The sequence below is a fragment of the Phodopus roborovskii genome, unplaced genomic scaffold, assembly GCF_943737965.1.
Source record: "Phodopus roborovskii unplaced genomic scaffold, PHOROB, whole genome shotgun sequence".
In the NCBI taxonomy this organism is placed as follows: Eukaryota; Metazoa; Chordata; class Mammalia; order Rodentia; family Cricetidae; genus Phodopus; species Phodopus roborovskii.
Genome location: NW_026125264.1, coordinates 2269875 through 2288211, shown reverse-complemented (window position 1 = coordinate 2288211; position 18337 = coordinate 2269875). Strand labels below are relative to the sequence as shown.

Genomic DNA, 18337 nt, shown 5'->3' with positions numbered 1-18337 from the left:
AGAACCTGTTTGTTGTTCCGTACAGGTAGTGAAGCTACTGAAGGGTGGGCATGGCAGAGGGACTAGAGGTGCCGTGGCCTGGCCCCAACTCTCACCCATCCCTTTCTCTACCAGTCATGCAACCACTGGCCCAAGTTCTCACTCTAGGAGCGCTGTGGGCGGCAGTACACGGGGGCACCTGGCTGCGTCTCCCCAGACAGGCAACATTACCCTCAGCTGTCTCCTCAGCCACCTGCGAGCATGGGAGTGGGTGATGGGCGGAGGCTGCGTATAGGGAGCAGAGGAAACCCTGAGTGAATGAAGCCCTGAGAGAATGAATGTACTCTGTTGACATGGGCACAGTCATGTCAAGGACTCCAAAGTCTCAGACCCACAAGAAAACAGCAAAGCCTTCTCCGGGCTGGGTTCAGGGAAGTGGCATAGCCTTCCTCCGGGTCTGAGTGTGAATGCTGACCGTGTGTGCAGAAAATGTTCACCACAGCTTTCTCCCCCTGGATGCTTACAGCCCGAAGAGTGACCCTCACCCCCGAACCAAGAGACTGCTCCTACCAAGATTAGCCAACCCTGCCTCCTTGATCAAGCTGCAGACAGCCAACTCTGCCTCCTCGTTCAGCTGTTCTCGTAAATTCAACTCTATTCTATAAACATGCCAGCTTCCAGGGTGCCACAGTTCCTATCCCAGAGCTCAGGCCACCCAATTCCAGCTTTCTGTCTGTTGTCCATCTGTCTTTTCTTCATTCCCTTGCTTCCCCCATTCAAGTCCAAGACCCAGAGCCATGCAAAGACACAGCAGCCGTGAGTCAACAGGCAGGATCCTCATGGACCTGTGGTGGGAAAGGGCAGGAACCCATGATGCTAAGGAAAGCTATGATAGCTCAGACATCAGCTGGCATTGTGGCCTCCCTGGCGCAGCTGTTCAGTTGGCTTTTAACATGGAATCTTTGCTATGTAATTTAAGTTGGCCTCAAACCTGCTATGTAGCCTAGGCTCATGGCCAATTCACCATCCTCCTGCCTCAGCCTCAGCACTGGGGTTACAGGAGTGAACCACCATGGCTGGCTCTGGCTCCCTTTCTGAAATCCCAAGATCCTAAGGGTTAAGGACAGCAATCTACATTTAGGAAGAAAGCTGTGAGCAGAGGCCCGTGGGACCTGAGGAAGCCAAGGGAACAGAACAGGACTGGGCCAAGTGGGTTTGGTGGAGGGCTCAAAGAATCTGGGAGAGGTAGAAGGCCCTTTTGGTTCACAGTGATCACTGACCACCCCCAAAACCCACCCACAGCCTTTTAGGTCTGAAGGTGCCAGTGGGCCAAGAGCCTCACTTCCAGCCTGGCCTATGACCCTTCCCAATGACCACACACCATCGAGCCCTCAACAGCCCAGTAAAGTGGGCACAAGGTTATTATCCAACCATTAAAGAGGGAAAATGACTTGTTCCTCACCACACCAGCAAGGAGCCGAGGCAGGCTCTGGACCTGTATCAGATGGGAGAGCTAGCGCCTAAGTCTTCCCCCACCTCCCCTGGGCCCAGAGCAGAGGAAAACCTGGGAGGGATGCACCCCGACACATGGGTCTGGCTGGGAGAGGAGAGGCTGCACCGCTAAAATTTTGAGCCAGCATGACTAGACCCCAGCTGCTCACAAGGGGATGCTCAGATACCCAGTTGGCATTTCTGGGTGGAAGAAGACCCCACTCAGAAGGCACAGGAGCCGGAAGGTCCAAAGCTTTGGTCTTCTGACAGCTTCTAAGGGCACACCAAGATTAGTGGTCACAGCCATCCAGCCACACCAGACAGGTGCTGAGGCTGACACAGAGTGAGCAACTTGCTTAGAACAGCCGGTGGGGAAGAGAGACCCCTCGCAGAGGACAGGACAGGCCTACAGGAAGCCAGGTCCAGGTGAGTCCTCGGCCCACAGAAGTGGCCCTGTAGCAAGTAGCCTATGCTGCAGTCTGTCTGTGGCTGCCCTGACTTCCTTTCTTGGCCGCGGGGCATTTGGGACCCTGAGACTCCAATCCCACTCCTGCTTCCTCTGATAGGCTGCGGCCCAGTGCCTCCTCCTAGGAGCCCTTGCCTGGCTCCCAGCAGTCCATGGCCACACAATAGTCATCATTGAGCATCTACACATGGCAGGGACTGGGACAAAGCCTAGGACAAATGGCTGGCTGCTTCCTGTGGTCTGGACAAGCCATTTCCATATCAGAGCCCTAAGGAACTCAGTGCATAGTGCTGGGGCTGGGGTCACAGCAAAGACTGGACAACTTTTACAGCAACAGGACCAATGACAGCAAAGAGGGGAAGCCATTATGTGAGGAGAAATGTAGCACAGTGTGATCCTCCCACCAAAGAGAATGGATGACACACAAGCATCAGGGAAGCTGGAGGAGAGCCCCAATACTGGAGCATTTTGCTTCTTTCTTCTCTTCTTGAGCTCCTGTCCTGAATTATCTGCAATGCACAAACTAGGGAAGCGAGGGGAGCATCAAGACCCATTTGTATCACCATAGTGGCTGCCCTCAGGAAGGTGACAGCCCAGCAGGGTACCCACTTCTCTGTGCCTGATGCTCTCCTGCCAAAGCCAAGGAGACATGGGAGAGGCTGACAACCTCGTGTGTCACTTGGTCAGACTGCTGAAAACCCCTCCCTGACTCCACCCAGCTTAGTGCTGGGCACCAGGACACAGCACTGGCCTGTAGGAAGTAGGAGTCCCAACCTAACTGTGGGAAGCACCCACATCCAGCAGGTCTCCAAGGACAGATCACCGGAGTGCCTCATCTGAGAAGGGCACACGTTAGCCCTGAAAGGCTTCAGTGCTCTGCAGAATTCCTGCCAGTCAACCCCCCAGCCTATGCTGTAGAAGGGCGGAAGCAGGACCCTCCACTGTCCCCTGGCGCGAGCTTCCTGTCTGCCGGTGGAGGTGGGGATGAGTAATGTCCGTTCCCTGCCCCCATGCATCCCTTCTGGAGGCCAGGCCTCAAGTTTTCCATTCAGGAAGGGGCACAGTGAGGGGCCTTGTAGAGTCGTGGCAGGGGAACAGGAGGAGGAGCTGCAAACAGGGTTAGGACCCTGGTCCTGCTTGACTGCCCTTCAGGAGACCTGCTAGCTTACCTCCTGGGTGTCACTCAGTCACTCACCCATGTTTTCCCAACACTGCCTTGTGCTGGGACCTGTCTTATGGCCCCTGGGGTGCTAACAGGATAGGGAGGAGACAGACACAGCACTAAACAGAGAATCCCACAGATGGGTCATGATAGGATGATGGGTTTTCAGCTCCAAGGCAATGCCAGACTTTAAGAGCTCTGTACAACATCTCAATGGTTCTCTGTCTTTGTCAACTCCTAGGTCAGAAGCCCTGACAGACACAAGAGAAAATCTCAAAGCCAAGAGCTGGCCTTGGGCTGTGCATGGGTAGGAGGAAGAAGGAAGCTGTGTCACTCAATGTGTGAAGACCCTTGCACCTCATAGGAATGCCTGCCAGAGTAGAGCGAGGAGGGAGCCTCTCGGTGCCGGCCAGACTGCCTCCACCCTTAATTTCCTCCTCTGTGAGATGGGACAAGACTGATGCCCAGAAACAGGCCTCAAACATGGTCCCAACTGAGAGAGCATTGTGAAATGAGGCTTGCTGCCTGCCACCCAAGAACAGGTCCTCAGCAAAGGAGGGGGAAACTACCATGGGAGGGCCTGGGGGGGGGAGGGCTGGAAGATAGGACTGAGACAGGGACAGGAGAATAGGAGACAATTTAGTGGCAAAAGCTGGCATGCTTTCCATTCTCTGGGTTCAATGGTCCCGACCATGGGACCCGCCCTACCAAGGCCCAGCCTTCTTCTGCTTTTGTTAAAATTTAAAGAGAGAAGGCGGAAGTGGTGGCATAGGTCTGTGGCCCCAACACTCAGGGCTGAGGGGAGGGGACTCATACTAGTTAAGGTCAGTCTGGGCCATATAGAAAGACCCTGTCTCAAAATCAAACACAAAAGTAACTTAAAGGGTAGCCCTAACTGACTAATAATCCCTAGAGGTATAGCCTGTACGAACTGCCTGGCTTCTAGCCATCACTCTGGCTTGTATCACAGGTAGTCGGGGTGGAAGTGCCCAGCAGCCCTGCACTTCTGGCATGCTGGGGTATGGTCTCAGGAACAAAGAAGCCAACTTGTCCCTAACAAGGAAGGGGGCCTCTATTTCCCTGTCTGCCACACTCAAGGGCAGTCTCTATTAATGTCAGTTCGCCTTTTCATTTGGGCCACAAACATTCAACAGACCCCTGTAATGGGCCAGGCATGCAGCTGGAGAAGCACAGGGCAGAGCGATGGCCAGCACTAATACAGAGCACAGTGCACCTTATAGAACTAGGGAGGAGATATCCAGATGCCTATCCATCCAATGGGCTCCAAAGGATTAAGAGCTAGGTGGGGTTGGGGGGGCAAGCGTTTCCAGGGATAGACACACAAGCAGAGTTAGGGTTGGGTGTGGGATACATTACCAAAGCCACCTGCTGAATTTGTTCCCACCCCTAGTCCTTTAAGAATAGTAAGAGACATTGGCTCACTCATGGGGGCCAGATGTCAGCTCACAAAATCTATACTGAGCACACATTGTGGGGCACAGCTGGAGGGCTAGACCAGTACTTCAGGCTGTGTTCATGACCAACCAAAACCCTGTGAGAAATCCTTTGAGCAGACACTTTGGTCACCAGCAGGCCCCAAAGACATGAGAGGTAACAGAGACCAGAACAGATGTCTGGGTTTCCTTAAGGCATATATATACACCCTCTGCACTGGTTCTAGGCTGGCCTCTGGCAAACACATCAGCCTCCAGTCTCCAGGATCAGCCACTGATTCAATAATTAAATCGGTGGCCTGTGACCAACACCATCCTCCCTGTTCCTAGCTCTGCTGTTTGCCCTCATAAACGCTAGCCCACTAGCAGGCCAGCCTGCCTATGACATGTCCCCTGCCCACAGCCAGGACAGCTAACCGCCTCTGCCTCTTCACCTGCACTGCACCATCACCAAGTCCTAGATCGGACATTACAGCCCCAGCAGAAACCCCCAGTTGGCTTGCTGACAATCCTGACAACCTCAATCCACTGAGACTCCAAGGCAGTGTTCTTGAACAGTGACCATGGTTCCAAAAGGGTACAGTAAGGAGCAACGGCACAACCAGACCTTTGGGGATTGAGACAGCCTTACTACTCCAGACGAGGAGGAGGATGACGAGGAGGAGGAGGAGGAAGAAGAAGAAGAAAAAAAAAATTAGATCTTTCTCGGGAAGAAGGCATAACCAAGGGTGCTTGCTGAGCGCTGCTAACATGGCTCTTGGTACGCTGTTGGGTGTGGCTCTCAGTCCGCTCAGATGAGGCTGGAGTCAGCTGCTGGGCTGTCCCTACCCCAGAGCCCCCATCGGGCCCCACCCCGTGGGAATGCTATAAGGCAACAGTAGTCTGGGGGCTCACAGCACGAGGAGGTCTTGCTGACCTCACGAGGCATCAAGGCACAGAAGCCTTTTCTTTCCCAGCAGCCTGGCACCCCACTCCTCACACAGCCACCCCCAGGTTCCCTAGCTCCAGGCCCAGATACTTCCAGTTGCCTGTGTGCTACACTCCTCCCAGATAAAGCTGGACTCAGGCTGGGAGGGAGGATCAGTGTGTGGGTTCTGCCATGGAGATGAACTTTGACCCAAACAGCAAGGCTCCTACCCCTTATTTACTCTTTAAGGCTCACCCTTTTTTTTTTTTTTTTGCAGAGTTAACATTACGCCCCTTTTCAACCGTGTGCCTCCCTCCCACATTCCAAGCCCTGACCTTTGACCTTTCCTAATTACCAGCCCCTATACCCCAGTTCTCTGAGGCCTAGCTATGGGTTCATCCCTTACTCCTAGTGATCTAGTCCTGGAAACGAGCCCTACAGGGGCCTCGGCCTACAAGGGCTGCCTATACCACATCCCAACCTGGCCAGGTCCAGTTGACATAGGGCCCAGAGCCAATTCCCAGGCTTTATATGGAACCATGGAATGAACATCTGACTTCTGACCCTGACTCTCCAACCCCAAGAAAATCCAGACAAATAGTAGCCCAGTCCACCCTGGTCAGCTACCAACTGCCTGGCCACTGACCAGGTAGCTCTGTCCCAAAGCCAGTCTTCCCTGGGTCACAAGAACACAGCTCCAGGTCACACACATCCCTGACCTTCCTAGACCTGAATCATGGTGATTCTGAAGCCCTCATCTGGCGAGCCCACGAGCAAGGACAGGAGCAAACAGACAATAGGCCACCCCCATGGCCAGTCAGGTGCCCTGCACATGAGAGCAACCTTTTCTCTTTGGGGCAGCTGGGCTTGCACAGATGCAGACAATACCAGCTTTCAAGCACAACAGGGACGCCCCAGTGTCACCTGGGTCCCACCACCCAGAGCACTGCAGGCCACTCACAGGACAATTTGCGGCCTCCCTGCCAGCTGCCAAGGGTCACTCACCATCCTCTTGGCTATGGAGGTTCTGCGGGCTCCGCATCCTCTCTTCCTGGCTGGGGCTCAGGCTGGAGGCCAGGTGGGGGTCAGCTGACATCCATGTGGAGTCATTCATATCAAAATCTTCACTGCTCACAGACGTTTCATCCTGAACAGAGGCAAAGAAGGTGTTCAACAAGAGCAGGCGCACACTGAGTCCGGGTGGTCTTTGGGGCAGACTAGAAAGGGTCCCAGAGGGCCCAGGGAGCCCCTGAGAGCTTGCAGTGAGAGCTGGATGGCATTCCCCCTGACCTTCTGAAGTGGCTTGGGCTCTGGTTCCTAGTGGAAGCCAGGGCTGAGGGCCCGTACTGTCTGTAATTGAAGACAATTAAGAGGTCTCATCCTGTGGAGCGGATAGCAGGGCCTGGCTCTTCCCCTTATGAGCCAAGGTTGAAATGAGTGCTGTAAACAAGAGCCAGCATTCCCCCACCCAGAGCCCGAGGAAGAGGGCTCACTCTGAACAGTGCCTGCACTGGGTAGCAAGACATGCTGGGCACCGAGGAGGCAAGGTGGCAGCCCCCACCAGGCTTGCCGCCAACTCCTGTGGAGCATACATGGAATTCCTTTCTCCCTCTCCCCCAGCCCAGAGGACATTTCTGTCTTCCTCCTTCCTAACCTTTGCTGTGCTTCAAAGATATGCTCTTGGGCGGCTTCCAGAGTTGAGCAGGCCAAACCCAGAAGTGTGGAGAAGGAAGGGGGTGGGGCAGGCCAGGGTTCTGATCACACCAAGAAGAGACAGGGGGAGAGTGTGCCAAGGCCTTCCAAACAGCAGATAGGCTGCTGGAGAGGACAGCACTGGCTCCTTTCCCCTGACTGCTGGCTTCGGTGTGCCCTTGGCGAGTCATCTGGGAAGCCCCGGGATGGGGCCCCTTTAGTCCAGCCTTCCAGCAGGAAGGAACCCCACCTCCTTCTGATCCAGCCCCTTTCAAGAGCAGCAAGCAACTGGGTTGGGGCTCTGGCTGTATTACACAGAGAAGATGGCCCAGCAGTGGCGCTTGTGGAGCCCTGACCTTGTGCCCCAACCCCTAGCAAGATATAACAGCCTCCGTGGGCCCATGGCAGAGCACCCTTGGAGCCACCCTACAGGGCCCTCTCACAGACATCTCTTTTATGGTGAGCAAACACACTCTGGTTTGAACTTTCTTCAACTGCTGTCCCTGAGGCAGACACATCTGCTCCAAGTGCTAGGGAACCGGAGGTTGAGTCTCCCTCCCTCCCCCAACCATGCCTGCTGGCAGCAGTTTCCTGGAATTCACAGCTTCTATGCAGCAGCATGGACCCTCTGTGCCGAGTCCAGAGGACAGAAGCTGAGCTACAACACTGCAGGTCCAAAATGTACACACCAGGAACCCTGGGGACAGAGCCCAGTGTGTTCTCCCATACAAGTGCTAGTTACATACACTCATCCTCTGTGCTACCTTACTATACACACAAGCTTCCCACAGCCTGCCTTCATGACAGCACGTGTGTCGCAGCCAACAGGGACGGCATGCTATGCATACTCTACAGGCTCTTTGCACAAAAGATACAACAGGGAAAGATCTCTTGAAGGTATAGAGCAAGGACACAGAGCAGGACAGAGCAGAGCGAGGACTTTCCTGTTCCCCTGCTGACTCCAAGGATGGGCTCTGGGAGGCAGAAGCAGGGTCTCTTCCCTGGGCCTCTCATAGGCAGGAGAACTCAGAAGCACTGTGGAGAATGCACCAATTAAGCGACTGTTTCCTAGCTGTATTTTTTTTTTTTTTTAATACCTTTTGAAACAGGAGGCAGCTGGGTGGCAGCACAGAGGCAAGGAGTCTCTAAGTTTGAGGCTAGCTTAGTCTATAGAGTTGAGTTCTCTGACACTAGGGGCTACACAGACTAAACCTGTCTCAAAACAAAACAAAGAGAAGAAAGAGGCGCTACCTATGTGGCCTAGACTGGCCTCCAGTTTGCCATCCTCCTGTCTCAGCCTCCAGAGTTGGACAGCCACCTATTCACGCCCACTTGTTCACTCCCGGGTTTCCTGGACACCAGCTGTGGACCCAGGGTCTTGCTAAGTGCTGGGACTACAGTTCCTGGCCTTCCTGCTACTCCCCATCCACGGAGCATGAAGTGGCTTCATTCACATCAGTTGCTGCCCGTGCTCCACAGCTCCTCTTGTAAACAGCCTGCCTGTCTGCACCACCAGCCCAGTCACAACACAAAACTGCCGTGGGGCTCTGTCCTGTCACCCCAGAAGGCTCTTGGGCCTTCCAGTAGTAGGGACCAGACTGCCTGTTCTCTCAGTTTCTCATGAGGTAGCAAGACTTGTTGAACTGACTAAACTGCCTGGCAGGATGTGGTGTTTTAATGAGGATGCTGCATTAATCTGACAATTAGGGGCTGTGGTCCCACTGCACAGTTCTTAAACAGGGGCCACATGAAAAGTGGGCCAGAGGCTGCATGCATCCCTTAGTTACGTCTGCTAGCCATCCCACAAAAGGCCTAGGGCTGCTCTGGCTTAGATAGCTGAACTGTTCAGGAAAAAGGGCTCTACCACACCCTGCCCAATAGATGGGACTGCATTTCAGACTGACACAGAAATTACCTGGAAAGAAAAAGCATCCAATACCTGCATGCTCGAGGCTCTCCGGCTCTGGGACAAGGGCTTCCTAAGATTTCCTCACAATGGCCCCACAAGGCCCAGCAGGGCAGGCCTCTCTCCAGGTCTAGTCATACTCCATCTCAAAGGCTTGCCCCAACTGTCCAGGGCAACAGAACTAGGGGCAGAGCTGGGATCGGAATCTAGACAGTCTGCACCCAGAGCCATGAAATGGCACTTTCCATCCTTTGAACAAAAGTGCCTCAAGATAAAGGGGGGGGGGGAGCACTACACACACACACACACACACACACACACACACACACAGACACACACACACACGCCGAGTTTCATGCACATTATTGAACATCTACTTTGTGCTGAGTTGACCTAGGGATCTATATGGCTAAGGAGGGATCCCTACCCTCAGACTGTATCTGGGGAGAGGAATCAGCTAAAACTTCTGGCCCACTTACAAGTGTGGAGAAGGGCTCTGGGGCACTGCAGTTACTGAACACCATGGCCCTCTCCCCAGGGACTTTTCCATAGCACCCAGGTCTCTGCCATCCTAACTGTGAAAGATGGCTCTGGGAATTTTGAAAACCCAAACACTGACTGCTATGGCTTTTTTTTTTTTTTTTAAGTGATAAATCAAGACTATTAAACCTAAATTTTTCAGAAAACAAACAAAACCGAGTAAGCTGTAGCTGTGGATGTGGCCAGACTGACACCCACGACCACCTCCAACACCTACACTTGCAGGGCTGACCTGCAGACAGCCTTCTGTAAGCCCTACCTGTAGCAGAGCTGGGCTGTCAACCGGACAAGGCCCACATTACAGAGGAGCAGACTCAAACTCTCTACTCACCTATTCACCCCTGAGCTGAGGCTGGCAAGGCAGGCTAATTACATGGGCAATTACCAGAGCACACAGTTCAGACCCATCACCCTGAGTCCAGAGGGACCTGTGGGGGAGGGAGGAAGAAAGGGAGGCAACCAACCCAGGTCGGGAATGGCAACCATGCCTGAAGCCAGAAGACCCCAGGCACCCCACCCCCTGCTCCCTCATGAGGCCACAAACAGGTCACTACTTCTGGCTCCCTTCTTAAATCTCACAACATGGGCTACTAATTTCTCCCTCTGTTAAGTAACTTCACTGGGACGCTTATTTGAAATTAAAAGTATGCATGCCATGCTTCTAAAATCCCTTTCCTGAGATTCTGTGTGACTGACCTGGGAGCTGCGGCCTTGCCCACCTGGCAATAAAAGTTCATCAGATCATACACCACGGAGCTTGTGCCATCATGGGCCACAGGGCAGCAGGGCCAACTGACCTTCTCAAAGGGGGTACTCTTGTGTTGGCCTGGCAGAGTAAGTAGCAGCCAGTCTTTAGGACACACCCCCAACCTGAGAGTTCTCACTCTGGGTACAGAGAGGAGCTGACCAAACCCCTGAGTCTCTTATCTTCAGTCCAAAATTCAGGACCTAGTTCCATCTATCCCCACCCAGCTAGCCCAGGCCCTTCCTCCTCTGCAGACCTCTACAGCACCAACCCACTGTGCAGCCCAGAGGAGGGGAATTCAGGAGACATATGGAGGAAAGTGGAAGCAGGCCTGTATCCATGGCTATAACTATGGGCAGGTGCTATCAGTAACCTGATTATTTTACAACTGGGGTCAACTTCTCTGGAACTAGGTTCCTGGTGCCTCTGAAGCCGAGCCATTTGCATCTTCCAGGACTCGGAATTCTGGGGCGTGCCTGCTACAGTATTTTCCAGGCCTTTCCTCAGAGCTGTAACTCTATCTCAACCACTCACTTGAGAAAGAAAGGGAGGAGGATTTACCGAGAATTCAGTACTAGCGAGGCCATAAGGCCTGCCTGATCTGCAGCCCTGGGTGTGGGTTTCAGACCATGGTGGGGGTGGGGATGTTCAAGGATGCTCCTAGGTCAGGCAGGAAACAGACACTCCCGGCTGGCTACCCCCCCCAACCCCACTGCCCCCAGGCTTTTGGACAACTGGAAAGAACACCAGTGTGCCCCTCCCTCCAGCCCCAGCTCTCAAATTAGCATATATACTAATACTAGGATGTGGTTGGTGGCTTCTCAGTCTAGTGTTGGACATCAGCTTCTGGGTCACCTGTGAGTGAGCCCAGCCAGGTCAGGGAATGCTCAGCCCCTGAGCTGTTTGGGGTGAGCATTACACACATCACTCGGAATATGCCAAGAAAGTGCTGAACCACATTTGACCCCAGCTTAACTACTTCAGCTCATCAGGCACTCACTAATGGAAACTGAAAAAACTCTCAGGCTCCAAAGCAAGCAAAGGTTCATGCCCCTGTTGTGATGGTGTTGCATGAAAAAAAAAAAAAAAAAAAAAAAAACAGGAGGGAGGCTGGGCGGTAGTGGCAGATCTCTTGTGAGTTCGAGACCAGCCTGGTCTAAAAGAGCTACTTCCAGGACAACAGCCTCCAAAGCTACAGAGAAACCCTGTCTCAGAAGAAAAGAAAAGAAAAAAAACAAAACAAAACAAAACAAAAAAGAAAAAAACAGGAGGGAGATAGATCTGAGTCGGCTCCTGGGCACTTGAGGCTTCCAACACTGTTGCTGAATTCAGCTGTACCCCATCAATGCCCACCAGAAACGCTGGTGAGTCTTCTGAGAGACAGCACACACAATTCTACTTCTTGCTAACACTCTTGGGGGGGGGGGGAGGAGTGTTCCATCCAGCCAGTCACCCACCACACTTGGGGAGCACTCTCCCCCACCCACACTCATTCACAGACTCTCACACTGTGCCTGTCAGCGCCATATTCATGTATGTACCCATGTGCATGCTCCACTGTCCTTCCCATAGTGGATGCCTGGATGCTGGAGTGAGCATTTTCCACACCTTCCCATTAGTGTATGGGCTTTTGTTCCTAAGCAAAGGCAAAGGCAACTAACTGTTTACCCAGCATTCCTCACCATGAGACCTCACTGATACCCCAGCTCCTGCCATCAATGAGGATCTGAGTTTCTTGGGCAATGAGAGTTCTTCCAGCCAAAAGGATGGCCAGAGAGGAAGCACTCTGAGCTAACCCTCTCCGGGTCTACCTTTTCCAAGAAAAGGACTCAGGTCAGACTAAAAAGTTCTTGAGCAACTCAGGGATGGACCAGCTCCCTATTGCCCCAGGATGGCTGAGGTCCTGGGGAAGAAGTTCCTCAAAGTTAACCTTCTCAGCAGGGAGGTAGGCTGGGGTGCACTTTGCCACTGGTTGGTAGGAAGGTGCTGAATGGGGCAGAGAGAGCAGAAGGAGGTGCTGCCTTGAAACTACTCAAGAGGACAGGCCAGCAGAGGAGCCTGGATTGCATTCAAAGACACATCTGGGTTCAAATGGCTTTCCAATGGAAGGGTAATTTACAACCTGGGGTTAAGCTACTCACTGGTGCCTGGGCCATCAATGGACCCTTCCCCCCCCCCACACACACACACCAACCCACAGCTCAGAAGCAGGCATGTTTCAGGGGTCAAAAAACCTGGCTCACCATCACTCTCTGCCCACGGGGGTGAGGAGAGCACCGTCACTCTCCCCGGGCCCCAATACTGGTGTGCAGTGGGGGAAGGGGGCTTCCAGCTGATTCTGGGATAAGTAGGGCTTTATCTCAAGGGAGAATCTATTTCAGGTCACAATCCTCAGGAAGAGGGGGAAATCACAGAGTCCAAACACCATTTCAGGTGAAATCAGGAGGTTATTCATCTCCCCTCAGAGCAGACAGAAAGGAAAATCAATGTTTTAGAGGGGGAAAGGGTTCCATTTGAATTAATGGGTTTGTGGCTTCTCCATTGATCTGCGCCTCTTCACACTTTCTTTTTGTGCTTTTGTGCTCTGAGGGAGAGGGGAGGGAGAAGGGAATTGCAGGGAGGGGGCTCTCGGTAAGGAAAAGGACGATCTAACCTTAACCTTTCTCCGGGAATAATGCTAATTAGTGAGGCTTAATGAGAACTTCCCCCAGGAAGCTCGGCCTGGCAGAGGCGGCCGGACTCCCCGCAAACGCAGCTCAGACTGAGCGTAGGGTCACTTCTGAACCCAAGAGGCCGGAATGGGAAGGCAAACTGCATTCTCCCCCCCACCCTATCGCCGCCCCCCCTCAGCCAGTGTATCCTGCCTGGGAGCCCTAGGTGAAGGGCAGCGAGCAGCAGGAGGGCGGAGGTGTAAATCCACCTTAACCCTTGCGCGCGCTCTCCGCAGGCCCTGGAGCTGTGTGTCCCTTCACAGCGGTCCCCGCAACCCTTGCTTCTGCTCAGAGGGTGCACACGAGAGGGGCTGCCGGTCCCCTGGTAGAGCGACAGAAGCCTGCCAAAGTGGGCTCAACTGAGCAAACCGCGTCTCAACTCCCCGCGCCGTGGCAAGGAGCCCCTCCCTGCCTGTACGCTTCCCGTCCCCACATCCCCAAACACAGTCCACTTCCTTTCTCCCGGAGGCAGCGGCCACTCGAGCTCGAGCCCGGCCCCGGCCCCCGCCCCCGCCGCCCGCGAACGTCTTCCTCCCGGGGACGCGGTGCGGAGCCCGCTGCAAACGGCGTGGCCGCGGCACAATACCGCGGCGCGGCGCACACAATCACCGCCCCCCAGGACCGGCGGCGCGCAGCGCCAGGAGTGGGGTGCGCCCGGCAGCTCCCGGCACTTGAGGCTAGGCGCACCTCTCGGGCACCCCGCAGGCCCCGGAGCGCAGCCTCCGCCCCTCCCCGCTCTCGGGCACACTCGCCCGCCCCCAGCCCCAGCCCACTCCACCCAGGGCCAGCAGCTCGCCCGGCGCAGGAAGCTCCCCGTGAGTCCCCCTCCTCGGAACCCCCCAGCTCCCCTAACCGCAGCTCAACGGCCAGCGGCAGGGCAGGAGGAGGGGGCGGCGGCCGAGGGCCCAGGACCAGTCCGGTCGCGGGGTCCCCCAGGACTCCGTACCTGGGCCGGCGGCGAGGCGCAGACCCGCGGTCTGGCTCTGGGAGTGAACCAGGCGGGAGGCGGTGACAGCCCCACCGCTCCAGCTGCTGCTGCTGCCGCTACTGCTGCTGCCGCCGCGGCCGCCCGGGGAGAGGGGCTGGCACCGCTGCGGCGCGTCACTGCCCGGCCCGGGGGCGGGGGTGACCAGGGGGAGGGCCCAGGCGAGCGGCGGCGGCGGCGGCGGCGCCGCGGCCCGGGAGGAAGGGGGAGGGGGACACCGGGCACGGGGAGGCGGGGGAGGGGGCGGGACCGGGCACGGGGCGGGGGCCGGGGGGAGGGGAGCTCCGGAGGACGCACTCAGGGGGAGTAGGAGGAGCAGCAGGAGGAGGTGAGGGGCGGGCGAGAGGGAGGGGTGGACATGGGGGGGGAGGGGGAAGAGAGGAAAAGGAGGCACCCAGGGAGAGGGGAGAGGAGAAAGGAGCGTGGGGAGGGGGGGAGGAGGAAGGAGGCTTGCTGGGCCAGGTATGAGGACCAGGCGCGCTGGACGCGCTGCCGTGCGCTGCTGGGTAGAGCTCTCTTAAGGGAGAAGAGCTTGGAGGAAGATCCCTGGGGGCGTGCAGCCCAGGAAAGGAGGCGATGGGAGCTGGGCTTGCCCCTGGCTCCCAGAGGCTGCGGACTTCAAGTCTTGGGGCGGGGTGGGGGGCGTACCCTGCGAGCTGTCTGCGTTCAGGCTAGGAGAGGGAGACTTGGCCCAAAGAAAGTGACTAAGGCGTGCATCGTAGGGAACTCTTGGTGCCATGGGGCCTCCATACAGCTTTCGATCTTATGCGTCTCTCAATCCTGGGCGACGCGGGTGCTCATCCGGCAGGGTTGAGGGACCCGAGGGTTCAGCTCTAGTTTGTCTTAGTGGGACCCTGACAAGGAAAAGCCAGGCACGTGGCCGACTCTTGGTCGGGCCCCCGCCCACACCCCAGGGCCCCCTTTCTCGATCAAGTTCAAGCTTGAGCTCCTCGGCACCCTACCCACGGGCCGCCTCCTCCCCTCCCCTCCCCTCGCCTCCCCTCTATTCCGCACCATCTCGCCTCTCACTCTTCCTTTGTCTCTTTCCCACCACTTAGTTTGCACCCGCCCCTGCACCCTCCTTTCCGCTCTGCCGTCAGCTCCAGTGTCCAGGCTGCGCTCACCTGTTCGACCCAAACATTCCGGCGACCCCGAGCGCCCGCCGCCCGCTCGCTCCCGGCTCCCTCTGAAGGTCCCCGCCCCACTCCGCGGGTCATTGTGCTCCAGCCGACCACACGGTGCCGGCTCCTTACGGCGCTCTGGCTACAGTTGTAAAGTCATAGCATAATATCAATAATGCTGCCCAGACCTGGGCGCGCACAGTACGCAGGGACTCTGCAGGGAAAGGAAGCCGCACGACCCAAGGTGAGGTCCTCCACGGTGCAAACAGACCTTTCTCCTCGCTTCAGGAGAAGACAGAATAGGGTGGCGCGATGTGGCAGAGGGGTACCCTGAATTTCCGGGCAACCTCGGGCTCTCCTGAGACCTAACAAGCTAGTCTCCTTACAGCAGAATTAAAACATCGACAGAGGAAAATGGGTTAGGGGCAAATGCCCCCTCGAACTCCCCATCACCAAGTCCAAAGAGCGGGTTAGAACATATGGGCCTCGAATAAAGCTTGTGCTTTAACAAGGATAGAAACGTTCGTGTAATACTGTGGGGAGATGCCCCGCCCCCCAAAAGAAACCCAATAACGAGCCCACCTCCAGGTTCCTCTGAGGAGGAAGGGCAATTTCTACAGATTCCTTTACGATACAACTCATTCACAGTGGATTCAGCAGAGGATAGCAAACGAGACAGCCACCGCGATTGTTTGCAATTTTGAAACAGACTGCCTTTAACCCTCCAACTTTTCTTTAAAAAGCCCTTTTCTTTCTTCCTCTGAAAGCTTTGCATTGTGAACAATCTATGATAGACAAGTCTCCCTCTACAGGTTTGATTTGTAATTACAGCCACAGGTTCGGAGCTCCCTGTTGACGGATTAGAAAAGATGACAACACTTCAAATTAACAGCACACAGACTTCATTCTGCACATGCTAAAGATTTTACTGTCAATATGAAACTCACGCTTAGAAAAAAAGGATTTAGGCGTGCTACTCATTAGCGCCTTTTACTCCTGAAATTAAATGTGTTTTCAAATCAATTCAGCAATTCACTTCTCCCACTCTCCCTGTTAGCCCTTTACTTCTCATCCACTGGGGTGCGGGAGTCTAGGGTCACAACTTTGTTCAGCCCATCTAGGGCAATGTGGGTGTTCCCAACACAGAAGCTGTCCTTCGGTGCTCTGAATGAGATAATTCGGGCTCAGGATTTCCTGCCTCTTTCCAACACATTTCTTGAAACCTTTGACCTCGCCTGGCCTGAGTCACTATAGTAGTGGTGGACATCTGGTCTTGAAATATAAAGGCAAAGGCAGCTGAAGCGGAAGTTCAAAGGTGGAACTGAACCCAGATAACCCACCTCTCCTCCGACTGATAAAAGCGAACCCTGTAGCTCAGGAGGGCAGGACTGTCTCCTGAAGGTACCAAGTGTACACTCATTTACCAAGCTCGCAATAAAACACCCCAAGTCCCAGGGCCTCCTACTCAGAGGAGCCTGCCAGGCACTTCAGAATGCCAGGAGCCTCCCAAGCCTTGCCCTCCCTCCAGGGGCTTCCCCTCCTCGAGGAACCCTGAGCTGCTTGGTGGTTGTCAGTGTCCTTGACCCTCTGGCCAACCCCCTCTGGCCTTGAAGTGGCCACAGTGTGGGTCTCCACAAGGAATTAGGTGACCCAGCTTATTGACCAAGAATTCTCCCAGCTCCCAGTGTGGGAAGGATTCCATAGCAGGAAAAACAACAACAAAAAACTGGGTCCTTATTCCTTACTGCCTTCATGCCACCCCCAGGCTCAGCAGTAGGCACTCCTGGAAACATGTTAGAGGCATATGCTCTGTGAAACTCTTACAAAAAGCCCTTTATGACCGCACTCCCAAAGCAGACGCCTAGCCACGGGACGTGAAGGACAGAAATTTAGCTCAGCCAGAGTGGACACCGTTCAAGCATCTGAAAGCACTGAGAAGTCACTGATTACCACCAATTACTTCAGAGGGAGACTACCTGCCCGCTAGGGTGATGAGGCAAGCATTCACCTTACCAAGCCATCAAGTCAGCTGCCCACAGAGGGCGGGCCTGACACTACTCTGTGCACCTTCTGCAGGTGCTACAAAACAGCACCCCCCAACCCCCCCCCAAAAAAAAACAAAGGCTGGCACTTGGGTAAAGACCTGGAGGCATGGCCTTCCAGGCAGATTCAGCAACTGGCATAAAGGTCCCACCCAGGAGCAGTGGTGATGCTACTTCAGCAAGGGGGATTAAGGGAGGGCGGGAGATGAGCATGGAGGGAGGGGTCATAGTAGGACCAAGTGTGCTGAGCCTGCACACAGCTGAGAGGCATGGATGGGATTTCATTGGGCCTGCTGCAGTGATGCAAGCTCACTTAAGTTTCCAGATCAGGGGAGGTGGGCTTTAGAGGACACAAAAGGGGCAGCGGGAGGGCAACAGAATACAAGATGTCCAGCCAGGGCTGGAGCCCACATCTTTGGGAGGCACTGGCCTAGCAAGTACGAGACTGGGTTCTCATCCCAGGCACCTCAAAATAAACCAGAAGAAAGGATTTAGCCCACTGGAACCAATTCAAGCTCTAACACAACATAAATGTTGGCATCGAGCTTCAGCTTCTAGGCCTCATTTCCCCAACTGCAAAGTGAATCATAAGACAGTATGTCCGGCCCAGTACTTAAAAGTATTGTGGTTTGGCTGGGCGTTGGCGGTACACACCTTTAATCCCAGCACTCGGGAGGCAGAGGCAGGCGGATCTCTTGGGAGTTCAAGGTCAGCCTGATCTACAGAGCGAGTTCCAGGACAGGCTACAAAACAATACAGAGAAACCCTGTCTCGAAAAGCAAAAGCATAAAAACAAACAAACAAAAAAAGTCTTGTGGTCTGACATTAGAAACCCAAGTGCTGGAATATATCTCAGCTGGTAGAGTACTTGTCTAGCATGCGTAAGGTCTTGAGTTCAATCTCTAGCACTGTATAAATTCAGCACTCAGAAGGTAGAAGCAGGAAGATCAAGAGTGTAAGGTCATCGCTGCCCACAGGGCAAGTTCAAGGCCAGACTGGACTAGTGACCATCAAGTGTGTATTGTGTGTGTGTGTGTGGGGGGGGGCGCTAGCAGGGTGACTCAGTGGGTAAGAGTGTTTGTTTTCAAGCTTGATGAACAAGGGGATCCCCTGAGTCGCCATGGTGAAAAGAGAGG

At 54.7% G+C, this 18337-nt stretch overlaps 1 protein-coding gene and 1 long non-coding RNA gene across 3 annotated transcripts in view; one reads left to right on the top strand and one right to left on the bottom strand.

Moving 5' to 3' along the window:
• Positions 1 to 18337, bottom strand: part of Nol4l (nucleolar protein 4 like) — a 114642-nt gene that overhangs the window by 17805 nt on the left and 78500 nt on the right. For both annotated transcript variants that reach the window (XM_051193033.1, XM_051193042.1), the window contains exon 5: positions 6465 to 6606. In XM_051193033.1, the coding sequence (XP_051048990.1) occupies positions 6465 to 6606 (142 nt within the window). The remainder of the gene's footprint in view (positions 1 to 6464; positions 6607 to 18337) is intronic.
• LOC127228380 (uncharacterized) lies at positions 13580 to 16217 on the top strand. The gene is made up of 3 exons (XR_007835028.1): positions 13580 to 13868; positions 15097 to 15403; positions 15991 to 16217. It is a non-coding gene; the product is annotated as an uncharacterized LOC127228380 (long non-coding RNA).